At 51.1% G+C, this 25,588-nt stretch overlaps 3 protein-coding genes across 6 annotated transcripts; 1 reads left to right on the top strand and 2 right to left on the bottom strand.

Annotated features, from left to right (window-relative positions):
• Positions 1 to 539: 539 nt before the first annotated feature.
• On the bottom strand, positions 540 to 9,699 carry LOC117428356 (tuftelin-interacting protein 11-like). 2 transcript variants are annotated; one of them, XM_059032867.1, is made up of 14 exons: positions 9,678 to 9,699; positions 7,356 to 7,556; positions 6,965 to 7,136; positions 6,562 to 6,718; positions 6,136 to 6,263; positions 5,828 to 5,983; positions 5,185 to 5,376; positions 4,379 to 4,705; positions 3,854 to 3,960; positions 3,100 to 3,268; positions 2,690 to 2,933; positions 2,290 to 2,432; positions 1,827 to 1,992; positions 540 to 1,512 (listed from the first exon to the last, which is right to left on the bottom strand). In XM_059032867.1, exons 2-14 carry the CDS (start codon positions 7,553 to 7,555, stop codon positions 1,148 to 1,150), a joined length of 2,526 nt encoding a protein of 841 aa, XP_058888850.1. In that variant the 5' UTR covers position 7,556; positions 9,678 to 9,699; the 3' UTR covers positions 540 to 1,147. The 2 variants fall into 2 exon arrangements, with proteins under 2 accessions (XP_058888850.1, XP_058888849.1); XM_059032866.1 differs by lacking the exon at positions 9,678 to 9,699 and adding an exon at positions 8,720 to 8,964.
• Positions 9,143 to 13,541, top strand: LOC131739359 (SRR1-like protein). 2 transcript variants are annotated; one of them, XM_059032875.1, is made up of 8 exons: positions 9,143 to 9,293; positions 9,726 to 9,886; positions 10,149 to 10,189; positions 10,529 to 10,779; positions 10,961 to 11,059; positions 11,377 to 11,528; positions 12,337 to 12,382; positions 12,712 to 13,541. In XM_059032875.1, exons 2-8 carry the CDS (start codon positions 9,726 to 9,728, stop codon positions 12,940 to 12,942), a joined length of 981 nt encoding a protein of 326 aa, XP_058888858.1. In that variant the 5' UTR covers positions 9,143 to 9,293; the 3' UTR covers positions 12,943 to 13,541. The 2 variants fall into 2 exon arrangements, with proteins under 2 accessions (XP_058888858.1, XP_058888859.1); XM_059032876.1 differs by having other exon boundaries at positions 9,144 to 9,293; positions 12,745 to 13,541.
• Positions 13,387 to 25,555, bottom strand: LOC131739357 (clustered mitochondria protein homolog). 2 transcript variants are annotated; one of them, XM_059032865.1, is made up of 26 exons: positions 24,809 to 25,555; positions 23,389 to 23,531; positions 23,093 to 23,264; positions 22,553 to 22,696; positions 22,168 to 22,310; positions 21,802 to 21,956; positions 21,423 to 21,548; positions 21,163 to 21,286; positions 20,934 to 21,026; positions 20,083 to 20,780; positions 19,828 to 19,931; positions 19,334 to 19,435; positions 19,141 to 19,241; positions 18,681 to 18,833; positions 18,388 to 18,450; positions 17,950 to 18,203; positions 17,762 to 17,846; positions 17,316 to 17,469; positions 16,970 to 17,109; positions 16,712 to 16,792; positions 16,063 to 16,188; positions 15,836 to 15,957; positions 15,428 to 15,521; positions 14,888 to 15,019; positions 14,529 to 14,602; positions 13,387 to 14,301 (listed from the first exon to the last, which is right to left on the bottom strand). In XM_059032865.1, the coding sequence occupies exons 1-26, from the start codon at positions 24,873 to 24,875 to the stop codon at positions 13,905 to 13,907; spliced, it is 4,047 nt and encodes a 1,348-aa protein (XP_058888848.1). In that variant the 5' UTR covers positions 24,876 to 25,555; the 3' UTR covers positions 13,387 to 13,904. The 2 variants fall into 2 exon arrangements, with proteins under 2 accessions (XP_058888848.1, XP_058888847.1); XM_059032864.1 differs by having other exon boundaries at positions 19,334 to 19,438.
• Between the last annotated feature and the right edge of the window lie 33 nt (positions 25,556 to 25,588).

A 25,588-nucleotide genomic window follows, 5' to 3' on the forward strand; every position in this document is an offset into this window, starting at 1 on the left:
ATGTGCCTTTTTTATGATGTAGAAATACAAGAAAATATGATGTATTAGTAAAAAAAACTGTTGGAGTAGCAGCTACATTCAGTTTATTTTACTTCAATGTCTGCGAAGGATTTTCACGGTTAATCCAAATTCTGTATCTATTGCTGTGAGTAACTCGTTACCTTCCTTTGCCTGGAGGAACACAGCTGTGTGATCGTTACTGCTGCGCCTATAGTATGTATTGGGCTCACTGTCTGTGTTTAATAACTATCACAATGAAACCGCCTCTGCACTCAGATTACAGCTTATATGGTAGATCAGTGGCTCTCACTGAAGAAAACTGATGAAGGCATCATTACTATCTAGATTGTATCATCTCTTCTAAATGACGCATGCTGTTATCATTACAATCCAATGCATGGGGGTTTGAGAAGTTACCCTACCAAAAAAAACATCCTATGCATTATCAAAGAGATACACAAACAGGAAGCATGGTACTATTGTGCACTCAGTGCCTGAGGGGGATATATGAAGTAAAAAATAAAACACAGTAATATTAGTTTGGGGTGTTTTTACCTGTCCTCAGGTGAATTTAATATTCAAAAATGACAACAGTAGACACAAATATGAATCTGTTCCATGCATTGAAAACTGCATGTATGTATTAACGCAACCCTGTTACCAAAGTACTCAGCAACAATATGAATGATGATTCTTTATTGTCGTGTATTCAAAGTAGGGTCACTGAGCAAGTTTGCCTCCATATCACAAAACACATTTTAAATCCAAGTGCAAGAACAGGTTGGAAAATCCCTCCAAAGTATAAATCTGTTAACATGAAATTGCACCGTAAAAGTTCTCTGATCAACAAAATAAAGTGATTGGTTCTCTATATCATTAAACAGACAGGACGTAACTCATGGGAACTCCTGAAAGTGATGTTCTTGGACAGGGGTGTCCAATCACGGTCCTGGATCGTCATTCCACTCCAGGTTTAACAAGTACAATGAGATAATAAACTACACCAGGGTCAATTGGTTCAATGAAACAGTTCAGAACAGGGTTGGAACAAAGACCAGGAGCTGGAGATCCCCTGAATTCTAGGATGCTCACAGTTGGGAACAGCTGCACTGAAGCCACAGCTCCAGCCACCTCCTCTCCTCCGCCCCTACTTGGCCATGTCGATGAGGCTCTGCAGGGAGGTGGGCACCCAGGTCTTCTCTCCCTGCACGAACACCACGCCGCGGTCGATGTAGATGACGATCCTCCCGAAGGTGTACAGCTGCTTGCCCTCGTGCCGCTTGCCCACCACGGGCATGAAGACGATGTTGTGCTCCTCGGCCTTGGCCTGGATCAGGTCTTTGAAGTTGGTGGGGATGGTGGAGGCGGCTGCGACCGCGGCCCCGATGCCACGCTGAGCCACGCTCTCTGCCTCCCTGCGCTCCTGCATCGCCTCGTACTGGAAGTCCTTGCGCCGCTCCGTGTGTGTGAGGTACGCGACGTTCTCCCGAGCGCCCGGCTGCAGGTACCCGCCTGTGGAGACACAAAGACCTGCGTGAGATCCACACAGACAAGAGAGGGGAGGGGGTCACCCCACCACCACCCAGCGTTTACATCATTAAAATAAGGCTCTGTGAGTTATTATCATGGCAAAAGTAAATTTAAATAAACAAACAAAACTAACAAATACATAATCAGCGAGTCATTGCTGGGTATCCGATATCTGTATTTGAATTGTTCTACCAGTAGGTCAGTCTTGGACACTTATAATGCAATCCGCCCCTCCCGTCCACTCCACTCCCTGTCCCTCGACAGCACTGCACTGCCCTCCCCTGAGCGAGACTGACCGATGCCAGAGGAGACGGAGCGGTTCATGATGTCCAGAGCCTCGTTGAACTTCTCCTTGATGGAGGGGTGAGCCAGCACGGCGTCCGATAGCATCGACTTCCAGCCCAGGTACCACTTGGTGATCTCCTCGTAGTTGGGGTTGTTACTGAGCCAGGAGCACAGCACCTGCCGGGACACAGACAGCACATTCAGGCTTGCATTCAGGAGCCTGTCCCCCCAGCAGCTACTCGGAAACAATGTCCTGTCTGCATACTCAGCATTACTTATTTAAATAACAGGTTCTCCTCCAAAGTAGCTCATGAGCTAATACTGGCCCAGGGGCTTAAATATTTTACAGAGACAGACTCAAAAGTGTAATAGGACACACAAGAATAAACTCCTAACCACTAAGACGATAAGAAGGGCTGTAATTAAAGTGACAGATCCGAGTGCATGAGCCCTGAAAGCGGGGCTGCGACTGACCTGAAGCCACTTTGGGAAGAAGTGTTTGTCGAGCATGCCGACCAGGCTGGAGGGAGACAGCATGCCCTCCCAGTCCAGTACCCACTGGAAAGGGTCCATGTGCTGCTGGTGAGGGTTCACCACAAACTCACTGAGGCACAGCCCTGCGGGAGACACAGCAACACACACACACACACGCACACGCACAGGGTTACAACTCAACACAATACTTCATACAGATTCTCCATCTCCTTCAGCATATCCAGCTGTCTCTCTTTCCAGTTTTGGAGACTGCTTTCCCTCTAACCAGTAACAGTCTCTCCGCCCCTTTCTCTGTCCCAATATGTAAACTGGTTTCCCAGTTAATCAACCCATTCCTCTCCTTCCCTTTCCCAGTTTGCAGGTCCCACTCCCCTCTTACCCAGCTTGGGGACGATGTTCTTCACCATGAATGCCTCCCATGACCCGGGCGTGAAGACGTCTCTCCAGGGCTGCAGGATGAGCTTGGCAGAGCTGTCGCTGGGGTGCCACTTCTGCAGGGCGCTGGCTAGCTTGCTGCGGATCGGTGGGTACAGCGGCTCCAGTTGTGCCTGCATCAGAGGCAGCCAGGGGTGGATCCAGGAGTGAATGGGCACTGTGTCGGTCAGGGGGTTCCAGCTCTCCACCTGAGAGAGAGAGAGGCTGTAGTAGGGGTAGCTGTGTGTGGATCTGTGTCGGTGTTTGCATCTGTGCGGGTCTCAGTGTGTGAGTGTGTGTCGGTCTGTCACAGTGGATGCATGCATCTGTCTCAGTGTGTGTGCGTCTGCCAGTGTTTCTGTCAGTCAGCCTCACCTCTCTCTGCAGCTTGGGGAAGATGAGCTGCTCCAGGATATTTTCCAGGATCCAGATGGGCAGGATGGGCGCCCAGCTCTCCAGGAAGTCCACCATGGGCCCGCAGTTCCGGGGCTGCCAGCGAGTCACAGAGGCGCGCACGAAGGGAAGCCAAACCTCCCACAGCATCCTGGGAAACAGAGGGACCTTAAAGACACCTGCTCACCTGTGGTCCATTCCCCCAAGCCCTGCTACCTGTGGCACAGTCCCTCCAAGCCCAGCTCAACTGTGGTCCAGTCCCTCCAAGCCCTGCTCACCTGTGGTCCAGTCCCACAAGCCCTGCTCACCTGTGGTCCAGTCCCCCAAGCCCAGCTCACCTGTGGTCCAGTCCCCCAAGCCCTGCTCAACTGTGGTCCAGTCCCTCCAAGCCCTGCTCACCTGTGGTCCAGTCCCCCAAGCCCTGCTCACCTGTGGTCCAGTCCCTCCAGGCCCTGCTCACCTGTGGTCCAGTCCCTCCAGGCCCTGCTCACCTGTGGTCCAGTCCCACAAGCCTAGCTCACCTGTGGCACAGTCCCTCCAGGCCCTGCTCACCTGTGGTCCAGTCCCTCCAGGCCCTGCTCACCTGTGGTCCAGTCCCTCCAGGCCCTGCTCACCTGTGGTCCAGTCCCACAAGCCTAGCTCACCTGTGGCACAGTCCCTCCAGGCCCTGCTCACCTGTGGCACAGTCCCTCCAAGCCCTGCTCACCTGTGGTCCAGTCCCACAAGCCCTGCTCACCTGTGGTAGGGGTCCATTGCGTTCATGTCTGGCTGGCTATGAGCCATCTGCCCGCTCTCCAGCAGCGCCCTCCATTTGCCGATGACCTCAATCCCATAGATCCCGTCCTGCAAGTTAATCCCAAAGGGAGAGTTCATATACAGGCCTATAATGGCTTGTGGACGGTGGATACACACCTCCTATACAGAGAGGACATTTAGACTCTAAACCTTTGAAGGAACTGGAATTTATATTTTAGAGCCAAATACTTGCTGTGACTGTTCAACTGCTTTCATTTGAAGCCAGCGTAATTGACTAACAGTGATTTCAATGCAAGTAATTTATTGCCACTGTGAGAAGCTCATTTCAGCAGAATATTGCTCATTGCCATTTTGATCACAGATGTGTTGGTACTGATTAAAAGGGAATGGGAACTGGAATTGTGAATCCGTTTGACTTGGGATTGAAAAACAGGAATTGACCCCAACCCTGGTAGGCACATGGGAATATTTCCATAAGCAGTGGACGTGATGCATGCAGTCTGACCTTGATCGGCTCCCAGTCCCGGAAGTGCTCCTTGAGCAGGGGGTGCACCATGGCCACAGCCAGGTCAGCCAGTCCGAACGCCTTGTACTCCTCGTAGAAGTCCCCCTGCAGCCTCTCGAAGAGCTGCGCGCAGTCCTCCAGAGACAGGGGCTCCTCAGTGCTGCCGGGCCCCGGGCTCAGCCTGCGCTCGCACTGCTCCACCAGCTCCAGCACCCGGCCCAGCCTCTCCAGCGCCCCCTCCTCCTGGGACAGCGTCTCCGCCAGCGTCTCGCTCTCGTGGGACAGGGACACCACCACGTCACGCTCGTGCTGCAGCCTCCGTGCTCCCTGCAACAAGGACACAAGAGCAGGGCTGAGCACAGGGGCCATGCAGGCTAACGGGGAGCTACTTAACCAGCATTCACACAGGATTACAACAGCGTGTGCGCATTCGGTTTCAAGTGGAGAGTCATTCGACAGAGGCTTGAGCCAGTCCAGTCGCCTGTGACCCCTGCAAAGACCTCAGCATGGGGTGTGTAATTAATCTACTCTGTGTGTTCAAGCTTGGAGTTGTTCAAACTTCTATCATGAAAAAAAAACACGTTTAAAACACTGCAAATGTATGACGCAATACTTTCCCTCCCTCAATAGCATCTTCAAAACTTTCCAGTGCAATATATTACGTGTTTGCATGACAGATCTACAACTTTCTACAGTTAAATAAAAAGAAACAAACTTTGGCATTACAGGATAAAGGAACCCCCCTCTTTATCTGCTTTACACAAAGCCCAGCAGAAGGGCAGGCTGTAGCTAGCCTGCCCGCTGACCTGCAAGATCTCCTGCTCAGTCAGGTCTATCAGCAGCTGCAGGTTGTGCTCCAGCTCTGGCAGTGTGAAGCCGGGGCTCTTCTGCTCCTTGCCGGCCGGGGGCAGGGGCGGCTCTTCGGGCACGCTGTGCTTGTTGCTCATCTGGCTGTAGCTGGAATAGACCTTGTGCTCGCGTCCAGTCATGTCAATCACCTGCAGGGCAGAGCAACACCACTCCATAACGGTGCACTTAACAAGCGAGTCAGTGTGTAGCTGTGAGCAAACGACAGGCAGGCTGATACACCCAACCTGATGCAGACAGTCCCTTCCTGACTAATCCCTCACCTGGAATGGGAACCCTACAATATGAAATGCCATTGTGTGCACAGTAATTAACCTTCACATATGTACACTCATTTTACAGTGATGTACACAGAAGGTGGTTTTCTCAAACGTTCCTATATATTCAGTTCAGGCAAGCAGGCTATAATCTGTCTTATAAACAAAAGCAGGTCCTGATTGCAGATGGTGCCCCTGCAGTGCGGACGTCTGAATAACAGCCAAGCTCTTTTTCATATTCTACACCCTTTTCTTTCGTCAGTAGGTAGCTCTTTGAAGCAGGTCCTGTAGTATTGGTCGGATGTGGTCCCCAGTCCCCTCGCACCTTGACCTGTGCCAGCTCTGTCGGTGGCGCTGCCATGCTCTTGCCCATCGCGTAGCCCTTGGCTTTCAGCTCGTCCACCGTCCTGTACGAGTATTTAGGCTTCTTCCTGCCCTGGCCTGGCTCCCTCCGCCACTGACTCATCTCCTGCTGGAAATCCTGAAGAAGGGGGAGGGCAGCAAAGAAAACCAGACAAACACACATCAACAAATCAGATATCGTATAAGAACTGAGTTAGCAAGCTGGGGATACGATTCTACATATCCAGACAGCGCCGTGCACACACTGTGCAGATCTAGCTGCTCCCTTACCTTCTCCTCCTCCTCCTCGGAGTCCACCACGGGGAAGTCTTGCAGGGACTGCTTGGTCCTCTCGGCTCCGTACGCCCCCACCGCTCCCTTCCCCTTGCGAACCTTCGCTTCGATGGGGTTAATGATGCCTGCAGGGGCAGAGAGGGGTCACGAAATAGCAGGGGAACCCATCGCTGAAGCAACTTCATTCCATGGGTCACAGCCGACGTGCATCAGGGTGGGGAAATGGCAAAGCTATGCTGTGCCTCCCCTCCAGTGTTTTATTCTCATTCGCACCCATAGCTATTAAACAGGGCGACACACGTTCTGACTGGACACTGAAAAAGGCTTCCAGTTGAAATGTTCTTTCTTATTTCTATGCTGTCGTTCTCAGTACAGCCCCAGTGAAAGGAGAGCTGATAAAATGCTGTTTGGTTGCATGGTTACCTTGTGCGTTCTTGCCCAGCCCCCTCCCAGGGACGTAGCCCATCTTCTCCAGCAGCTTCTGCCCGATCCCACGGGTGTGTCGCTCCCAGTTCGCGAAATCCTGTCCCAGGCGAGGCCCGCCCACAAACCCCTTCTGAGATCCCTTGAAGCTCGCGCCCTGTGATACACAGACAGGCAGACGGACAGAGGCAGGGTCAGTGTCTGTTTCTTAGAAATGGTGCAAACACCACCAAACTGACAACGATTTCCTCAACATCAAATTGAATCTTTTGTTTAAACTTAGGGTTACAAACAGAGTGTCATGCCACTGCACCTTCAGAAACAAATATAACAGTAAGCTAGTGAATACAATCTTCACTATCTTACAAACTAAAGAGAACTTCCCCCAGCCCCTCCCCAGTACCGTCTGCAGTTTCCTGGGCCCCGACTCCCTCGGTCTCTCCTCCCTCTTCCCCTTGTCCATGTCATCGGAATCGTCCGAGTCCGGCTGGCTTTGCCTCTGCTCCCGCTCCTCCGCTGCAGACTTGCGCAGCCCGGCGCTGATGAAGTTCACAGGAGCGGTGTAGTCCTTTGACCTGCATGCCGTTCATACAGTTACACAACATCAGCATCGAGTGAGTGCAGCTCCAGTGTCATACGAACCCGCCTCTCCCAGCCCCCGTCCCCTTACCCCATTTCAAACAAATATAATAACTAGTGAAGACACAGTGTTTATAACACCATAGAAAAACTAAGGAGAACTCCCCCCACAGCCCCTGCCCTCAGCCCCTCTCCCCCGCCCCACGGCTGGGTACCTCTTGCCCCCGAAGCTGGGCCTCTCGTCGTCGGAGTCATGCTCTGCCCACATCCCGTAGGTGGCCTCCTCCTTGGTCTGGCGGTGGCGCCGGCGCTCTGGGTTGAACTCGTTCTGGAGGTCCCAGTCCGTGACCTCGAAGCGCTCCAGCTCCACCCCGTCCTCCTCCTCATCGCGCCCGTACAGGTGCGACATCGACATCCTGCAGCACGCCGCAGGGACGGAGTCACAACGTCAGCAGACAGTCAAACGTTTCGAATTTTACACCGGCGTGGTCAGAACCAAGCAGGACAAAAAGCGGGGTGAGCCAGTTTACACAGTTCACAGTAAGATCATTTATTTCATATTCAACAGTTCTTCACCGTCTTTTTCATAGCCAATAAAATGCTATACACACATAGATTTATACAGTCTTAATATTTAAAGGAAAATAGATAGCAAAAAGACTCCTGTTGCATAGAAGTTCAATCCATTCCTGGTTTTACTAAGAGTTTAATAAGACACACCTGAGCTTGTTACCTATACACTGTGGTTAATCAAGCTTGCATTAAAACCTGGAATGGGTGAAATTGCTATGCAATCGGAGTCTTATTTCCATCTCTGGTAGAATGAAATAAACAGCCACAGTAATTACATGTTATATAGGGTTACCATGTGGCTCCAGATTAACCGGACGCTATGAGACAGAACGGGATTTCAAACTTGCCCCTAAATTGAAATAAATGAAGGTGTAAATGAACCATCCTTAGCTACAATTAATAATGGTGCTTAAATACACGCATGCGCGTCAAATAATTGTATTATACCAAGAATGAATTGCAGCCAGTCGCTATTTTTTTCTGTTTGTTAAAATTCAATCGCCCGTATTATTCTGCAAATACAATCGCTTCATCATCTCGTTGCTCTATCGATAGATTAGCTATTCGTTCATTAAGATCTGATCAGAAGCAGCTGATCAGTGTGAATTGTTTGCTGCGCCCAAGCAATTCCACCACAGCAGGATTAATCTCAGCAAAGGTGGAGCTCATTTATACGTGAATTACTTTCAATTTAGGCGGAATTTTGAAATTCCGGTCTGTCTCAAAGCGTCCGGTTAATCTGGAGCCATATGGTAACCCTAACGTTATAACTGGTGATGACAGGGTTATGTTGTTACGGACCCTATATCACTCACGAACCGATTAGTTTAAATAATATAACGCATTCGAGTTTCAAAATACTGGGCGATTAACATAATGGTTACACAGCGGGATTAAAAAAAAAATGAAATGTGCTGTAATTAACGTATCTGACTGCAGACAACTAAACCAGCGATAAATTATTATCAACCCAACCAAAACTAGAAAAAGGGCACATTTCACATACCTGTCCGGTTATCCTTCCGTGCCTTTCAACAGAAACAAAAGCACGTCTCCCCAAGATCAAGGGAAAGAAACGTGACAGAAATACGACTCAAATTATTTTAAAGTTCATTTTAAATCAACGTAAACAACAAAACACTAACTGCTTCCAGGAACTAGTACCGCTACTGTCCGCGCCGCCCTCCGGAAACAATGTACCCAAATAAAATGTTCCACCCCAACCGTGTAAATAAAGTTTTTTTTCGTGGTGGAAGCAGGAAACCCCGATCTTTTCAGTAAGAAAATGTCTAGTCGCTGGGGGTGAAGTGTTTTTTTAATTAGCGTATTCAATAACAGAAAACTCTTGAATAATTTCGAGAGAGGAAGTGATGTTGGTGGGTTACGGTTGTTGCCCGGTGGTGATAGACTGTAGCACCAAAAACACATGTTGCTGTAGGAGCTTAGCGACGGCGGTGAGGATGAGGATGTGAGATCGGGGATCAGTGACTGGAAACACACTGAAGCGTGGCGTCGCGATTGCTGGAGCCATGCAGTACTTCGCTTAGATTCGCCGCTGACTGACCCGGGTGCACGTCACGGTATTCTCTATTTAAAAACTCTTGTAAAAAGCCGTGTTTTCATTTGACCGTGTTGGTTCTGTGGTCTTTTAAAATGTTCTGTATATTCATGGAATCCAACCCCATCTGTGGTGTTCAATATAATACACAGCCAGGGAGACCTGAGGGCACAGCTTAGTTAGACACATAAGATACATAGAATACACTTCACACAGTCACGGTACAACTAGCTGACATTTTCAGAGCTGCCATGCTTCTAAAAGGCACGGTGCGTGTAGTGCGTGATATAACTCTCCTAGCACACCTGTAGTGTTCAGTGTTGTGAGCGGGACCCCGATTGACTGGAAGTAACACCAGTTAGTTTAGTGCAGATGTGCCTTTGCTTGAACTCGCGTGTATCTGTACCTCAGTAACCCTGTCTTCCTCCTCCTCCTCGTCCTCGCTGTGTTGAAGATGACGGGGAACGCGGGAGAGTGGCAGACTGTCCGGAAGAGGAGAGGAGCTGGTAAAGCACGGAGGCAGCCACAGGGTCCGGGGCCCAGTAGACAGTGCGGCGGGCTGCAGGACGAGGCTCCGGACAGCCAGGGAATCAAAGAGAGGATCCAGGGAGCTGTGTGAGGCTTGAATACTCCTGCAACACTGTGTTTATTATTCCGTGAAGCACTTGGAAAAAGAGTGATCCCTTACAGTGTTACTGAAGTACTGCAGCGTTAACAATACCTGTGGCCTGTATACTTGTGTGTATTTCAATGAAAGGCGCTATATAAAGTAAAGACTGATGCTGCGTCTGATGAGAGCGGGTGTCCCAGTGAAACCTGTGTGCAGTTTCAGCCAGCAGCCACAGCACGGTAGTGAGTTGTATTTCTGTTTTTACAGGGATGAACTGCGGACTGCAGAGTTTTGGGATGCGTGTAAAAGTAAGTGTTCTTCCCCATGTGTGCATGGCAGTGCTGTACATTACACCGTTCTCTTCTTGACAGCAGGGGGCACTCAAGTAAGATACTAGTGGTACTAACTGCACAACCACACGTAACACAATATAACATCACATAACAACACATCTTACTCCACTGAGCTGCTGATTGAAGAACCAGTCTGTGTGGCTGATCTCCCTCCAGCAGACCTGAGCGTCACAGAGTGGTAATGTGTTTGTCTTCTTCTATTCGATGGCTGATGTGATCTATTGAATGGGACGGGACCACGTATTCATTTTGCATGATCTTTATGTTTCTGAAATGCCTCCGGTGTTGTTTCAGAGCTCACTCGGGGTTGTCTAATGGAGAGTCTTGTTACTGGAGCAGAGGAGGCAGAGGATATGGGAGCCCCAGGAGGAGCTGTGGTCACCTCCACTGAGCCAGACTGTCCCTCACCAGACCCTCCCAGTCCTGCAGCAGACTGTGCTGGAGTTGCCCTGGACTGTGTGTGTTACGGACTGGGACGCTTCTCCAGCTGTGCCTCCTCTCGGTACCAGCTCGCCCTGCTGCTCCTGCTGTTGGAGAGCCTGCAGGTATGGAGGCGGGGCAGGGCGGAGGGTATGTAGGGGTACAGAATCGTTTTGTAATAATATCAGATAGCCTCTTAGTGATCCTGAAAGTGTGTTTGTTTAACTCGGTGCATGAATACAGTTCAAGTAGACTGGGCACCGTGCTTGCCTGATCAAGCAGTGTTTGTGCTTCTTCTCCCATCAGATTCCTGCAAGTCGGTGCTACATATACGATCCCATGTTCTCTAACGCAGAGGTCGGCATCCTTGAGGATTTCGGAATGACAGTGCTGACCGAAAATGAGGTGAGATTCCATCCAGTAATAAGAGCGGGATTGTCTCCTAGTAACAGAGAGAATTCCAGTGTTGTTTTAAACACATCGCTGTGCTCAGGAACAGAGGCCACGAGCACTAACTGAGGAGGATGTACTATTCAGAATTCAATCATTCACAAATGTGGTTTTGATCTCAGTTTGATCATGACAGTAAATTGTACAATTACTACTCATCACTGGGTAAGGTTCTTATTGCACAGGTGTTTTATGTGTAAGACAGTGGAATTCTGAGGTACCATGTGTTGAGAGAGTCTGATCAGTACAGCTTGTGGTGTTGTTGTTATCAGGAAGGGAAGCGGCCGGCTCACAGACCCACGCTCTTCTACCTCATCCACTGCGGGAAGGCTCTCTACAACAACCTGCTGTGGAAGAACTGGAGCGCCAGGAGCCTGTCCCAGCTCACTGTCATCGGGAACAGCTTCCACGGCATCGAAGAGAGGTGACAGCCCAAACCTGCACTGTCCAAACACAGCGACACACTGAGGAGCCCCTGTGTGTGCAGAGCATTATCACTTACACCCCAAACCTGCACTGCCCAAACACAGCGACACACTGAGGAGCCCCTGTGTGTGCAGAGCATTATCACTTACACCCCAAACCTGCACTGTCCAAACACAGCGACACACTGAGGAACCCCTGTGTGTGCAGAGCATTATCACTTACACCCCAAACCTGCACTGTCCAAACACAGCGACACACTGAGGAACCCCTGTGTGTGCAGAGCATTATCACTTACACCCCAAACCTGCACTGTCCAAACACAGCGACACACTGAGGAACCCCTGTGTGTGCAGAGCATTATCACTTACACCCCAAACCTGCACTGTCCAAACACAGCGACACACTGAGGAACCCCTGTGTGTGCAGAGCATTATCACTTACACCCCAAACCTGCACTGTCCAAACACAGCGACACACTGAGGAACCCCTGTGTGTGCAGAGCATTATCACTTACACCCCAAACCTGCACTGTCCAAACACAGCGACACACTGAGGAGCCCCTGTGTGTGCAGAGCATTATCACTTACACCCCAAACCTGCACTGTCCAAACACAGCGACACACTGAGGAGCCACTGTGTGTGCAGAGTAGTATCACTTCACAGGTCCATAGTGACCCCTGTCTTGAACCCCTGTGTATTATCACTATAGTGACCCCACTGAGAAATCCCTGTGCCCAGATAGACCCTGATCCTAGTCTCTACAGGTATGGGATTTCTAACCTCTTTTTAAAATCTATTTCCCCAAGGTTGTTGACGAGAGATCTGCAAAGAGACTACAAGTACATCTCTGACGTATCCTTTTCTACACTGTGGGCACATAGCTTCTAATTGTGCAGCATGCCAGTGTTTAAAAACAGCCCTTATTCCCTGGTAAGCTGCATGAGAGATCTGTAATGCTGGAAGGAGCATTTCACATATAAGCAATGTGTCCTGCAAGGGTTAACCCAAGCCCAAACAGGACTGGTAGCTTTTACATGCAGAACGCGTTCTTCTGGTACTGTCTGTGAGTGCGTTCGTGTCGTTTCTTTTACCGCTAAGATAGTTTGTTTCGATTGGAAACGGTGAAGAAACGCACGTAGCAAACTGAGTGTCAGTTATTTCATCACTGAGCTGGTTTGCAGGAGAACCAGCAGGTCTTTAACAGCCGTGCTCAGATGCTGGGAGTCGTGCGGGAGGTCCCGTTCCCCGACAGCCCTCGCTACCTGGAGGTCTTCAACGACACCTCTGTTCACTGCTTCCCCGCGGAGAGGCTGCGTGCCCTGCCGCCGGAGCTCTGGGACTCCCCGGCAGAGCCAGACTACCAGGAGGACCTGGAGATCATCCGCGCCGGGGAAGGGGGTCAGCGCAGGTAGCAGCTCAGGGCACTGCTCTCTGAAGATATGTGGAGATCTGCAGTGAGCTCCTGTGCGAGACTGCAGGGCAGAGCCGTTCTAAGACTTGAGACCAAGAACGCTTTTGTTTTTTTTAAAAAAGGTTCGCAAAACTTCAAGCGGTACAGATGTGTGGATCATCTGGTGTTGCCAGCTTCTCTCCAGGAGTGCTGTTACTCTGCTAAATCGCCACTAGGTAGCAGTCACGAGCAGGTGCTGGAGTAACTGCAGTACACTCTCCGTATTTAATTACATTTGTAGAAATTTTGTGTGAGCTCTATGGAGTTCGAGAAGGTGCCCTGCCAAAACTTTGAAAAAAACATGATGCATTATAAAATAGATATAGATTGGAAACTTAACCTGATAGAATTGTGCACACAGTGACTGAAGGGGATATATAGACCTGAGTTGAGTGTGTTATTGTGTGTGCAAAAAAAAAAAAAAAGGTCTTCCACAAACACATCATTTTAAGCGTTCTTTATTTATTGAAACAAGCCACCGCAAAGCCAAATACTGTATCATAAAGAAAAAATATCAGCATCAGCAATCTGTGAATAAAAATACCCTTTCTGATAAATCCACCGCATGTGAAGCTACCAGTTTTGTGCAGCCTGTTGCAGTCAGTCAGTTAGCGAGTGCATGGAGAGTGTGTCTAAGAGTCTCTGCCTGAGCTGGCAGAGCTGCTGTTTGGACTGGGGGTACACGGCTCAGTGTTGAAGGGATCAGAGGAAGAGTTTCGGAGAGAAGTGTGTCCCATTTTAAAAAGAGAGGGTACAGCCTCATTTCAGCTTTAGACAGAATTGTAATTACTGTTTAATGAACTAGGAACTCCCGATACTAGTTAATTAAACATGGTATGGTAACGTGACATGAGCAAGTTCATTAGTAACGCTTTCAAGCCCGTCTATAGTAATCTTGATTGGACTGGCCCACAGATCCTCTAGCTATGTGTCTGTTTCTGGATTATTCCCATTGGTCACAAGTGACGGGCTTGTCTTCTCATCAGATAGTATTTCTTCCTGGTTTGAGGTTGGCATGTCTTTCTCTGCTCCTCTGTCTTCACTGGTCACATCTTCAATGACTGTTTCCTCATCGGATGAGAATTCTTCTTGGATTGGAAGGGGCGGGGCTCTCTCTGCATCTGCATTCCCATTGGTTAGCGCTTCAGTTGCTGTTTCCTCATTGGTGTTGAGCTCCACTTGGTGCACTAAAGCTGGAACATCTGTTTTTGTATCTGAAGTCTCATTGGCCAGCAATTCGACCTCTTTATTCTGATTGGATGCCAGCTCTTCCAGCTTTGCTGTGGCATCACTGTTATTGGTGGGTTCCTCGCTATTAATGCTGTGGGAGAAATGAGAAAACCACGATCTCTACATGAAACGATACCTGAGGTATTTCAACATGACACTGTGTGCGCTATCGAAAAACAAAGAAACCACAATTACCAGATTAAACCACCGGATGGTAGTATATTCAAAGTTAACCCATTAGCGCATAAAACAACGTTTTTCAGGGGAACAAGATGAAGCCTCAGTATGCAGGATATTTTCACATCCCTAATTACTTACCTGGCAGAGACACAGAGAATCCCATTGATCAAGCTCAGTTGTTCCAGTGTGTCCTCCAAACTGGGCAGTGAGATCTGAAACAGACACAACGGGGACGGTCACTGCAGGCTGTGCAGCGCTAGCGTTACCACTGTGCCAGTCTAACCCAGCAACATGCAAGCATGCAAATCTGCCGTTCTGCCTTTCTGATACTCAAGGATTTGTGTCCTCCTTTCCCCGTTGATTGGTTCATGTCCCACAAGTGTGTAGTAAATGCCCAGCCTGTTGTTGTTCGCTGTTCGCCTCTAAAGTGCTCAGCTTTGAGCAGCGTTCCAGGTTATTTGCCTCTGCAGGTGATGGGAGTTTTCACACTTTCTGACCTGCAGGGGTGCCACAGCCCCGGAGCCGCTCCTGCAGATCTCGTTCAGGGATCTCTGCAAATCCACAGCCTGCTGCGTGACGAGGCTCAGGAACCGAGAGCTCGCCTTCGTCTGCTTGTGACTGTCACCCAACTGCAATGCAATACAATTATTATTATTGTTATTTATTTCTTAGCAGACGCCCTTATCCAGGGCGACTTACAATTGTTACAAGATATCACATTATACATTATTTCACATTATACAGATATCACACATTATTTTTACATACAATTACCCATTTATACATTTGGGTTTTTACTGGAGCAATCTAGGTAAAGTACCTTGCTCAAGGGTACAACAGCAGTGTCCCCCACTGGGGATTGAACCCACAACCCTCCGGTCAAGAGTCCAGAGCCCTAACCACTACTCCACACTGCTGCAATACAATACAAAGCGGTGTGAAGGAGGCCACCCCTGTGCCTCGCTCCTGTCTTGCTGTCCCCCTCCCCCACCTGCTTCCCTCCTTCTCACTCTCCCTTGCGCCAGTCCTCCCCTCACCTGTGCTCTGTAGCCGGAGTGTGCCTCTCTCTCGTGGGCCACGGCGCTGCGGAAATCCCCCTTGGTGTAGTAAGCCTGAGCCAGCAGGTGGTGACTACGGGGAGAAGGGAGTTACACTGGTTACAGTGGGTACATGAGAAAGCATTGCGTTACCAATTGATTGATATTCTGCTTAGTGAGCGCTTGCTGACATCCACTCTCGAGATCGGAGGACACCCACTGAACCTTCAGTTCTCCTGAGCTGTGTGGGGAATTGCTGCGGTGAGGGGGAAAAAATAACTGGACGTTCTAAATTGGGGAGAAATGCAGGAATCAAATAATTGGGTACTCTAAATTAACATGGGGCTGGACAAGGACTAGGGCAGATGAGCAAGGCTTCCCAAGCAGGAGGGTGTCGCGCTGGGTTACCTGAGCGCGGAGTGCAGGCTCACGGCACCACGGAACTTCACGTTGACGTCCAGAGCGCTGTGCAGGAACCGGAGAGCCGGCTCCCACTGCAGCGCCACCTGCAGGATCAGCCCGAGATTGCTCTGCGGAGGGAAGCGGGTAGCGTGAGATACCTGGGAGCCCCTCTGAGTGGTGAAACAGTGACGCGTTTTCTATGAGATGGCTACACCCCCGGGGGTCTCACTCACGTCCAGGGTGGCGGTGTAGGGGTGATCCTCGCCGTGCTCCAGGAGCAGGAGGTACCGCGCACGATACAGCAGCCGGAGCGCCGCCGTCACACCGCCCTCTGAGAACTGATACAGAGCCAGGTGGACCTGCCAGGAAAGAGGAAAGAGCACAGCTAGATTAAACACACCACCGTCTCGGAGATACACACTGAGACACAGGATCACACTCCACACTCTGAGATACACACACTGAGACACAGGATCACACTCCACACTCTGAGATACACACACTGAGACACAACCACACTCCACACTGAGACACAGGATCACACTCCACACTCTGAGATACACACACTGAGACACAGGATCACACTCCACACTCTGAGATACACACACACTGAGACACAGAACCACACTCCACACTCTGAGATACAGAACCAGACTCCACACTCTGAGATTCAGAACCACACTCCACACTCTGAGATACAGAACCACACTCCACACTCTGAGACACAGAATCACACTCCACACTCTGAGATACAGAACCACACTCCACACTCTGAGACACAGAACCACACTCCACACTCTGAGATACAGAATCACACACCACACTCGGAGGCAATCCCACATGCTTTACCCCCCCCCCCCCCCTCCTGTCCCACTGGCTCACGTATTCGTTGATGGTGTTGGGGTGGTCGTACCCCATCACCCTCTCGCTCACGATGACAGCCCTGCGCTGGGCTCCCACAGCCTGTAATAACACACAAGCATCTATTGGATTCACAGAATATTAGCTACACAGAATTGCTGGTATTCCACCCACAATCCTGGTTTGGTTATGCAGTTGTTTTGACCATATTGTACAGTGTTGGTTTCTAAAGGCAGCTTCTTGTATAAAGCGTGTTTGTGAAACATGAACATGCCGTACCTCTGTGCGCTGCCCGCTGAGGAAGGCCATCTTGGCGAGGGAGTGCAGGCAGGCGCAGGTGTCACGGTGCAGCGGGCCACACACTTCTGTGAAGAGACTCAGAGCCTTCTGCAGCTGCTGGTACCCCTCCTTCATACAGCCTGCACACAAACAAACACACACGCTCACCCAGCGGTCATCTCTCAATATCCAGCAGGTGGCACTGGTGTATCTGCCTAGGGTTAGTTCTGGGGAGATTCCTTACTGTTCAGAGGTCCCACTTGCTTTGCCTGTCAGGAAGTCCCAGTTGAAGTTATCAGCAGTTTACCCTTGATGGTCTTGCACTGGGGGATTCTTTCTTACTCACCGCGCTGCAGGCTGGCCTGGGCGCTGTGGAACACTCGCGTGCCATCGCTGGTTGCCGTGGCGAGGCGCTTGACAACGGGGAAGATATTGAGGACGTCTTCCGGGGCGAAAGGGGGCTTTTGACGACTGTCCAGGCTGTACTCTCGGAGCAGCAGCTAGGCGGGGGGGAGAGGGAGACGCAGAAAAGTTACAGTGTGCAGTGAAGGATTTAGGGGGTTTATGGTGACTGCCCAGGATAAGCTACACAATATACAGTGCAGTCCCTGTCCGTTCTCCCAGTCCTTATACCACTCATGCAATGCCCAGAGGGAGGCACTAGGTGGGGCACTTTTGAAAGCAGGTGCTCCTTGGCTATCACTGCATGGTAATCAGTGATCGAATCAAGAATAGCCTGACCTCTACACAGTGATATATCGGGATTTTGTATTTATCAATAACAGTACCCACCTGGATCCCAGATTTTACACACAGCTCCCTCAGTAGGGTCACTTTCTGCAGGTCATACAGCTCCACCAGGTGGTCAACATTGTCACTGCGACACAAACACACAGAGATGAACAACGGAAAACTCTTAGAGTAGGAAGCATACAGACATAACCTTCTGCACTGCTGCACAGAGTCTGCTGCAGACTGACCCGATGATGGCGGTGAGGTCGAAGGTCTCCCTGACGTCCAGTCCGATCTGCAGCCAGAGCTCGACTGGGGTCAGTGAGGTCCAGGTACTGCTGTCCACGTTGCCCCCCCCTGCCGCGCGCCCCCTGCGTCGAGATCTCCGTCTGCGCCAGCCTGGCTCCACCACGCTAGCGGGCGCCGCAGGACACAGGCATGAACACAGCAGGCAGTTCAGGAAGTGACTCACCGCAGCGGAGAGACTGGACAGCTCCACTCCCTGGAGGTGAGGACCAGAGTGAGACACACATATTACACTGACAGACAGATAGATACATACAGACAAATAGATATACACCTAGACAGATACTTACAGACACAGTACATACACACGCAGACACATACAAACACACAGACAGAGAGACCGAGCGGGTGTAGTGATGTGTCTCCCTGGGTTCTCTCACCTGCAGGTAGGTGTTGAGGATGCGCCTGGCTGAGCGGGTCACAGTCTCACTGATCAGGAGTCTCTGCCGGGGAGGAAGAGAGACAGTCACCCCCTGCTGAAGACCTCCCTCACCCAGCCACATTCAATACCATATATATACAGAACTGCATTAAAGCAGAATCTCCATCTATAGCAGGATATTAAGACCACCAGTCTTACTTTTAACAAAAGTAATAATTAATAGCCTTATGACCTTTTCTCTGTAATCAGCTGGATAGCTGGTAGAGTAGATTTCTGTTTTCCTGTTCTTACATAGACATGCTGGAGACGCTGCTTGTTCTCTGATTGGCTGATGAGCTCCGCGATCCGGCCCATGTAGCGCAGGTTGATCCCTCGCTGGTGCAGCGCCTCGGTCAGAGTGGCGCCATCTACTGGAACTGTGAGCTGGTGCAGGCAGTCTGAGACCTGAGGCGGGACGACAAATTAAAACTATCTGTAGTCGACAATGTAACGGGAGACAGCTTTCAGGAAAAAGTTCAGGAAACTTGTAGGAGGCGTTTTCCATGTGTGCACAATTTAGTTGAAGCAACGCAATCAGAACAAGCTTGATTAGTGAAAGCAGGGGGAAATCGCTTGACAGTGTTGCCTGCAACATTCAAAGCAGACAGATTTATGGCTACATTGACAGAGAGAGAGAGATGGATGAAGTGTACAGAGTGTCACTGGTACAGACAGAGACGGCGGAGTGATTTATGGTAAAGTAGTTCCTCACGAAGGCTGGGATCTGCACGGTCACCAGGAACACAGCGGCCTCCCTAAGCAGCCGTCTTTGTAGCCGCAGCGCCTCGCCCTCCGAGTCCGGGATACGCACCCCTGCCGGCAGACACGCACCGTGATGAAACCGGGCAACTTCTCATCCATTATACCAGACAGCCTACAATCCCATGTGCTTTGCAGGTCCCTACCTGGCTCGCTCGCGTCCGGGTTGAAGCGGATCTCGAAGACGATGTTGCTCACCGACCCCACGTCCCTGCAGGCGGCCCGGACTGCGTCCACTCCCCTGGGGTCTGCTGGACAAGCACACACACAACCAGGAGACCCGTGGTCAGCCAGCGCAGCCCCCCGCAACATACAGGGTCATCTTCACAGAAACCCCCAAAAATCATCTGTTACTGGGGCAAGAACTATCTTTGTATTGTATGTTCCCATAAACCAAACCCTTCCCCACTTCTAGTGGAGCCTCAGTATTGCTTGACTCCACCCTCCATCTCTCCACCCCATCTCTCCATCCTCTATCTCTCCATCCTCTATCTGTCTATCCTCTACCTCTCCACCTTCTACCTCTCCACCCTCCATCTCTCCACCCCTCTATCTCTCCACCCCTCTCTCCTGGTCCCTTGGTCCCTTCCTCTAGCTCCCTCTCCTGCAGACAGGGGTCTCAACCCAGGTACTCTCTTACCATCCTTTGGGGAGACCCCTTTCACTCCCTCTCCTGAATCGTCATGTTTCTTCTCCTGGCTCTCCTGCATTCTCTCCATCACCAGGTTCATAAACTGAGTGTACCTACGAGAACGGGAAGAGATCTGCTATGATCAGAGCTGAGAGGCAGGTGTGGCGCAGTGCTTAGAGCTGAAGGAGGTAGGCAACGACATGTCATGACAGCAGCAGAAACTGGGACAGAAAACCTAAAAGCCGGACTCTTAAACACACTCACTTGTGTTGGATGAAACTCTCCACCAGCTCAGGCCTGAGACGGCAGAGTTTGTGTGGGAACTCCCGGGGGAATCCCAGAGAGGTGTACCCTGGGGGCCAGCCCTCTCCCTCTCCCTCTCCCTCTCCCTCTCCCTGGGGGAGGAAATTGAGGTCCGGGGGGAAGGTCTTGAATAGGTCCAGGATGTAATAGCGTCCGTCATTGCCCACGAGGCCCTTGCAGTCCGCGGAGGTGTACAGGGTGGTCTCGGAGCCGCTGGGCTGCAGGACACTGTGTCTCTGGATTCGTAGTGGCTTGGCGGCCACGCCCAGCAGCTCCAGGAACCTCCTGGTGGCAGCGGGGTCGCGTCCGGAGTCCGAGCCGCCGTAGCAGACACGATTGTCTCCCTCTCGCTCCAGGAGGCCGGGGACGAGGGCCTGTGCGCTCAGCTGGTACCCCCGGTAATCCAGCAGCGCCGTGGAGAGCGTGTGCAGCCCCTGCGCTCCGCTGTAGGCCTGCACCCCTGCCAGGTCCAGCCTGGGGACCGCCCGGGCCGCCCGCTCCCCTCCCAGAGACCCCCCCTCGCCGGCCAGGCTCAGGAACACGCCCCCCCACAGGAAGACGTGCAGACGGGGGTCCTCGCTGGGGTTTAGGGGCGCAGCGCCGCCGTCGATCACCGCCACAGCCCCTCGCACGGCTATCGACACAAAGTCACTGTTTACCTTTGAGGGAAGAGAAAGAGAGGCGCGGTCCAGATGAAGCATGCAAACCCTGATGACACTAGATTACTACACAGAACCCTGCAGCTGCAGCTCAGCTCCATCCTAGTGTAGCATTGCTTTGACAGAACCCTGTGTGTACAGCGCGGTCTCTACCTTGAATAACGCCCGGTCTCTGAGCAGCCTCTGAGCCAGGCTGGTCTGGGGAAGCTCTCGGGACGCCTGCAGCTCCTCGTTCCAATCCCGGGTCTGTGGGGGGAGAGAGGACACACCAGCACACCTTGAAAAAACTTATAAGCTCAGCTCCGTCTGGTCAGAAAACAGGTGCTTATTAAATGTCAAAATGGTTTTTTTAAAAACAAAAATAGCCCCCGTCTCTCCCCACCTGCCCCGGAGCCTGCTCCTCCCAGCAGCAGGAGTCCCAGTCTGTGCTGTGCACAATACTGGGGGCTGTCCAGCTGTAGGTCTGATAGGGCGTGCCGATTCTCTCTAGCGGGTGAAGCTGTAACCTGTGGGAGATACAAACACAGTGATTATGGCAGGGCTGGCACAGCGAGTGTTGGCGAGGCAGAGCTGTGCAATCCTAGCAGCCCTGAGGGTTTGCGGGGCTGGGGTGTTGGGAAGGTGCGAGGGGAGGGGGGTTACCTCTTTCGGAGCAGCGCAGTGAAGCCCCTCTTGAAGGCCGGGCTGAGCTGGGCCAGCAGGTCAGAGAGGGAGTGGCTCAGCAGACTGGGGGAGGCGGCTTGGGGGTGAAACTCCTCGGGGGTGGACCTGGTTACAGGAGAGAGGAGAGCAGAGGAGATACCTGAGACACCTGCCCACCCCACTCCTGGTGCCACAGCCTCTCGCTTTTCTTACTGGTACCCGGATAAGTTCTCTGGATGGCTACTGGGCTTCCCTCCATATGCTGGCTCTGGACTGTTTCCCAGTTTGGATACTGCAGTCCTCCTCAAGGTCCTGTTTTTTACAGCTAATCTGCCTGGTACTGAATGACTCCCAGTGTGTGAACTACAGGGGTACTGACTGGTTAATGTAGAAGCCGCGCGGGCAGGAAGTGATGTCAGCGCTCCGCCCCTCCACCGTGCGCACGCTCAGATACAGCAGGTCTCCATGTAACTTCCTGTTTCCTGGAGGCGGGCTCCACCGGCTGAGTGCCAGGGCCAGAAGGCAGGGGGCGGCCTGGGCAAAAGAGAGGGGGTTTGGGGGGTAGTTAATTTAAGAACCTTTATACAGGTAAACCTCTCAAACAGCAACACTTCTCAAATTCCGATTCCACATGATAATCAGTCCTCAGCTCTTACCACAAGACCACATTACTCTCAGTCCCTCAGCTCTAACCACAATGCCAGCCTCTTAACACCTAGACCGCACTCCGTCCCTACCAGGGTACCTTGCTGTCCGCACTGCCTGGCTGCAGAGGGAGGAGGGGCCGGTCCTTGGACCCGGGGAGGATGTGTCCCGGAGGGGGGCAGTCAGCAGGATCACAGCCCAGACGCCGGGGCTTCACCCCGCTGCTTCCAGGGACAGCCTCTTCTGAGAAGTGGAGGGAGAGCTGCACTGAGAGAGGCTTGTAAGAGTGGAGTCCGAGCTCCACCCTTCAACCTCAGCAGAATTGCTAGAGATCATAAACACTGCTTATAATAATTAAAAGTGACGGTTCTATAGCAGTCTCTTTAAGCCCACAGTTTATCTTTCTTGCATAACCACACCCACTTACCTCCCCTCAAAATCCCCCCACACCCCCCAGCTACCTGCCCACCCTCCCACCCCTCTACCTTGGCAGCCCCCTGAGGCGACGCTTGCCAGGAAGCTGAGGGACCTCCCTGCCCTCCCACGGAGGGCGTCATGAGGGTCCAGGCTCCGCAGCAGCTCCTGAAGGCGGGCGACATGCACCCGGGCGTCCTGGAGAGAGTAGGGCTCTGAGAGAGGGGAAGCGGGTCAGAATCAGGTCAGGGCTGGACAGGAGTGGTGCAGAAGCTGTGAGAATGTCAAGAGCACAACCCGAGATAATGAAACAGGCAGGGTCGGGTGAGGTCACAGTGTTACCCCAGAGGATCTGTGCCAGCAGACAAACATAATCCCTTCAATCATCAGTAGATGTCAAGAGTAACATGCACTGTGTGGATTGGAGTATCTGAGTGCTAGAACATGCAGTGAAACACGCTGCATCATTGCCAGCAGATCTTACTGAAAAGAGCCAACCCTGATAAAATAATGCAATTGAAATGCATAAAAAGAAAGGGTTGGAAGCTTTGGAGAACCTAACAGAATGGGCCAGGAAGGGCAGCTATAGAGGGGGCTACACAGACACTTACCTTCTATGAGTCTGAGCACAGCCCCGGGTGCGAGCCCCTCCACTGCCCCCAGCTCGCTCAGCGGGTCCAGCGCCACCCCCTGGAGCTGCAGAGAATAGCAGGTCCTCTGGCACGTCTCCTCACGCTCCCCCAGAGCGTGCAGCAGTGACTGAGCCAGCTCCCTGCCCCGCACCTGCACGGGTGAGTCACACAGCTAGTCACATGGGGAGATCAGAGACTGGCTGCTGCTTGACAGGTATAGAGACCAGAGGCAATACGGTCCTGTATTGAAAAGCAGACTGAAAACCACCACCCACCTGCAGCTCAAACAGCTCCACCCCCGGCACTTGGATCTTGACAGGAAACGCTGCGTCCTGCACCTCGACAAGCTCCGCCCCCTCGCCATCTCCCACGGCAACCTCCGGGCTCTCCTCTTTCCCATTGGTGCACGCCCGGTCATCTGTACATCAAGAAGAAAAATGAAGTTATAAGATATTAAAAACACTGTCTCTAGCTCCCGTCAGCTTGTGATGAATAGTGTAGAAGCATATACTCCTGAGTGACTCGCACAGGCTGGCTTCACAGGTGAACACTTCCAAGAGTTTATTCTGGGGACCCGTTTCAACTCCACGCAACGCCTTGAAAAACATTTGCCTTCAAGCATCAAGCATCACATGCAGTTTACAACTTCAGGTCTGTTTTAATAAGAGCAAATAACGACCAGCAACTTCAGACTTATCAGAATGAGCAAAAGCACGCCTCACAGAACAGCCCCTCTCCACACTAATACCCCTCACCGGTTATCTCATATTGAACAGCTCTGCATGGTTACCCTCCTTCAGTGAATGTGCAACGTGTCACATTGACTACAGCACGAGCCCTGAGCCCCGAGGCCACTCCGACAGAGTGAATCATGTTGGAACAGCAAGAGACAGGCTAGCCTCTCCATCGCCGGCAGCGTCCTCCTTTAAATCACAGCCACCCTCCCCCTGCGCTGGGCTGGAGGCCAGGCTGCCATGCTGGAGCCACACTTGAGAGTCGTGTTTGGAATCTGCTCTGTCTGAACAGTCTCTGTGGATCTCAGCAGCATTGTAAAACATTGTGTGTGGATCTCAGCAGCATTCTAAACATTGTGTGTGGATCTCAGCAGCATTGTAAAACATTGTGTGTGGATCTCAGCAGCATTCTAAACATTGTGTGTGGATCTCAGCAGCATTGTAAAACATTGTGTGTGGATCTCAGCAGCATTGTAAAACATTGTGTGTGGATCTCAGCAGCATTGTAAAACATTGTGTGTGGATCTCAGCAGCATTCTAAACATTGTGTGTGGATCTCAGCAGCATTCTAAACATTGTGTGTGGATCTCAGCAGCATTCTAAACATTGTGTGTGGATCTCAGCATTCTAAACATTGTGTGTGGATCTCAGCAGCATTCTGCATTTTCATGGCTTTGCACTTTTCACATGCTTATACTATGCATTTATCATTGTTTCTTTTTGAACATGCTCAATCAATCATACCTCTCTGGGCTTTACCACAATATTACTGTGTAGTATTACACTTTTCTATGCTTTTACCATAGTAAACTCCTAGAAGGTATTTGTTAATATGTTGCAGTATATATTATATGTTGTATATCAAATGACCCTTGCATACATGTATTGCGTTTCTTCAGTTCACGTGCAGTATTGGTTTTCCTCATGAGACCTGAATGATGGTTTAACCAGCAGCTCTTACCTGTTCCTGCCTCTGCCTGGGAAGGTGGCTTCGCACCGGAGGGACCCTCCTCGCTGTCACTCATCATTCCTTCTCAAAACCACGTCCCGCTGTACAGAACCCTGACTGCGCTGGAAAGTCTCTCTGAAGCTGTACTGTCCTCTCTCACTCTCTCTAGCTGTGTGGCTGGCAGCAGCCTTTCTCCCTTCCCACTTCACTCAAGTCTCTCTCGTTCTCCCAGTGTTCATGGGGACCCTGCTAGCTCCGAGCTCTCCTTACCTATATGCAACAGGGAGCGGTGGGCGTGGCCTCCTCTCCCTTATATGGACAGCTTGATGTCTTTGGACGCGCTGCAGCTGTCAGAATGCAATGTCATTTAATGTAGGATCAGCGTGTGCCCCCAGGTCCTCAGCAGGTCTGTACAGCTCTCCCCAGTGCAGGAACACTTTGCAGCTCTCGAGAGCATCATGGGGCAGATCTAGCAGGCTCCTCTCCAGTGCACAGTTTCAATCTTTTTGTTATAAATGATCAGTTCAATGTCAGTTCAAGGGCTGTTTCTCGACAGGTTTATATATGAACGTCGTATAGGTGCTGTACGATATCAGAGGATATCCACTTCACATCAGTGGCTTTACTACAAGTGGCCAAACTGTGCTTGAGAAGGTGAAAATCAGCTTGTATCTCACACACCACCCTATACAATATATATAGAGAGAGAGATATATTATATCTAGGTATTAAGAATAATTAAATGGTACAGCAAATTTTAACATGACATAATGTAAGATTGCTGTACGACAT

Source organism: Acipenser ruthenus, chromosome 11 (genome assembly GCF_902713425.1).
Source record: "Acipenser ruthenus chromosome 11, fAciRut3.2 maternal haplotype, whole genome shotgun sequence".
Lineage (NCBI taxonomy): Eukaryota > Metazoa > Chordata > Actinopteri > Acipenseriformes > Acipenseridae > Acipenser > Acipenser ruthenus.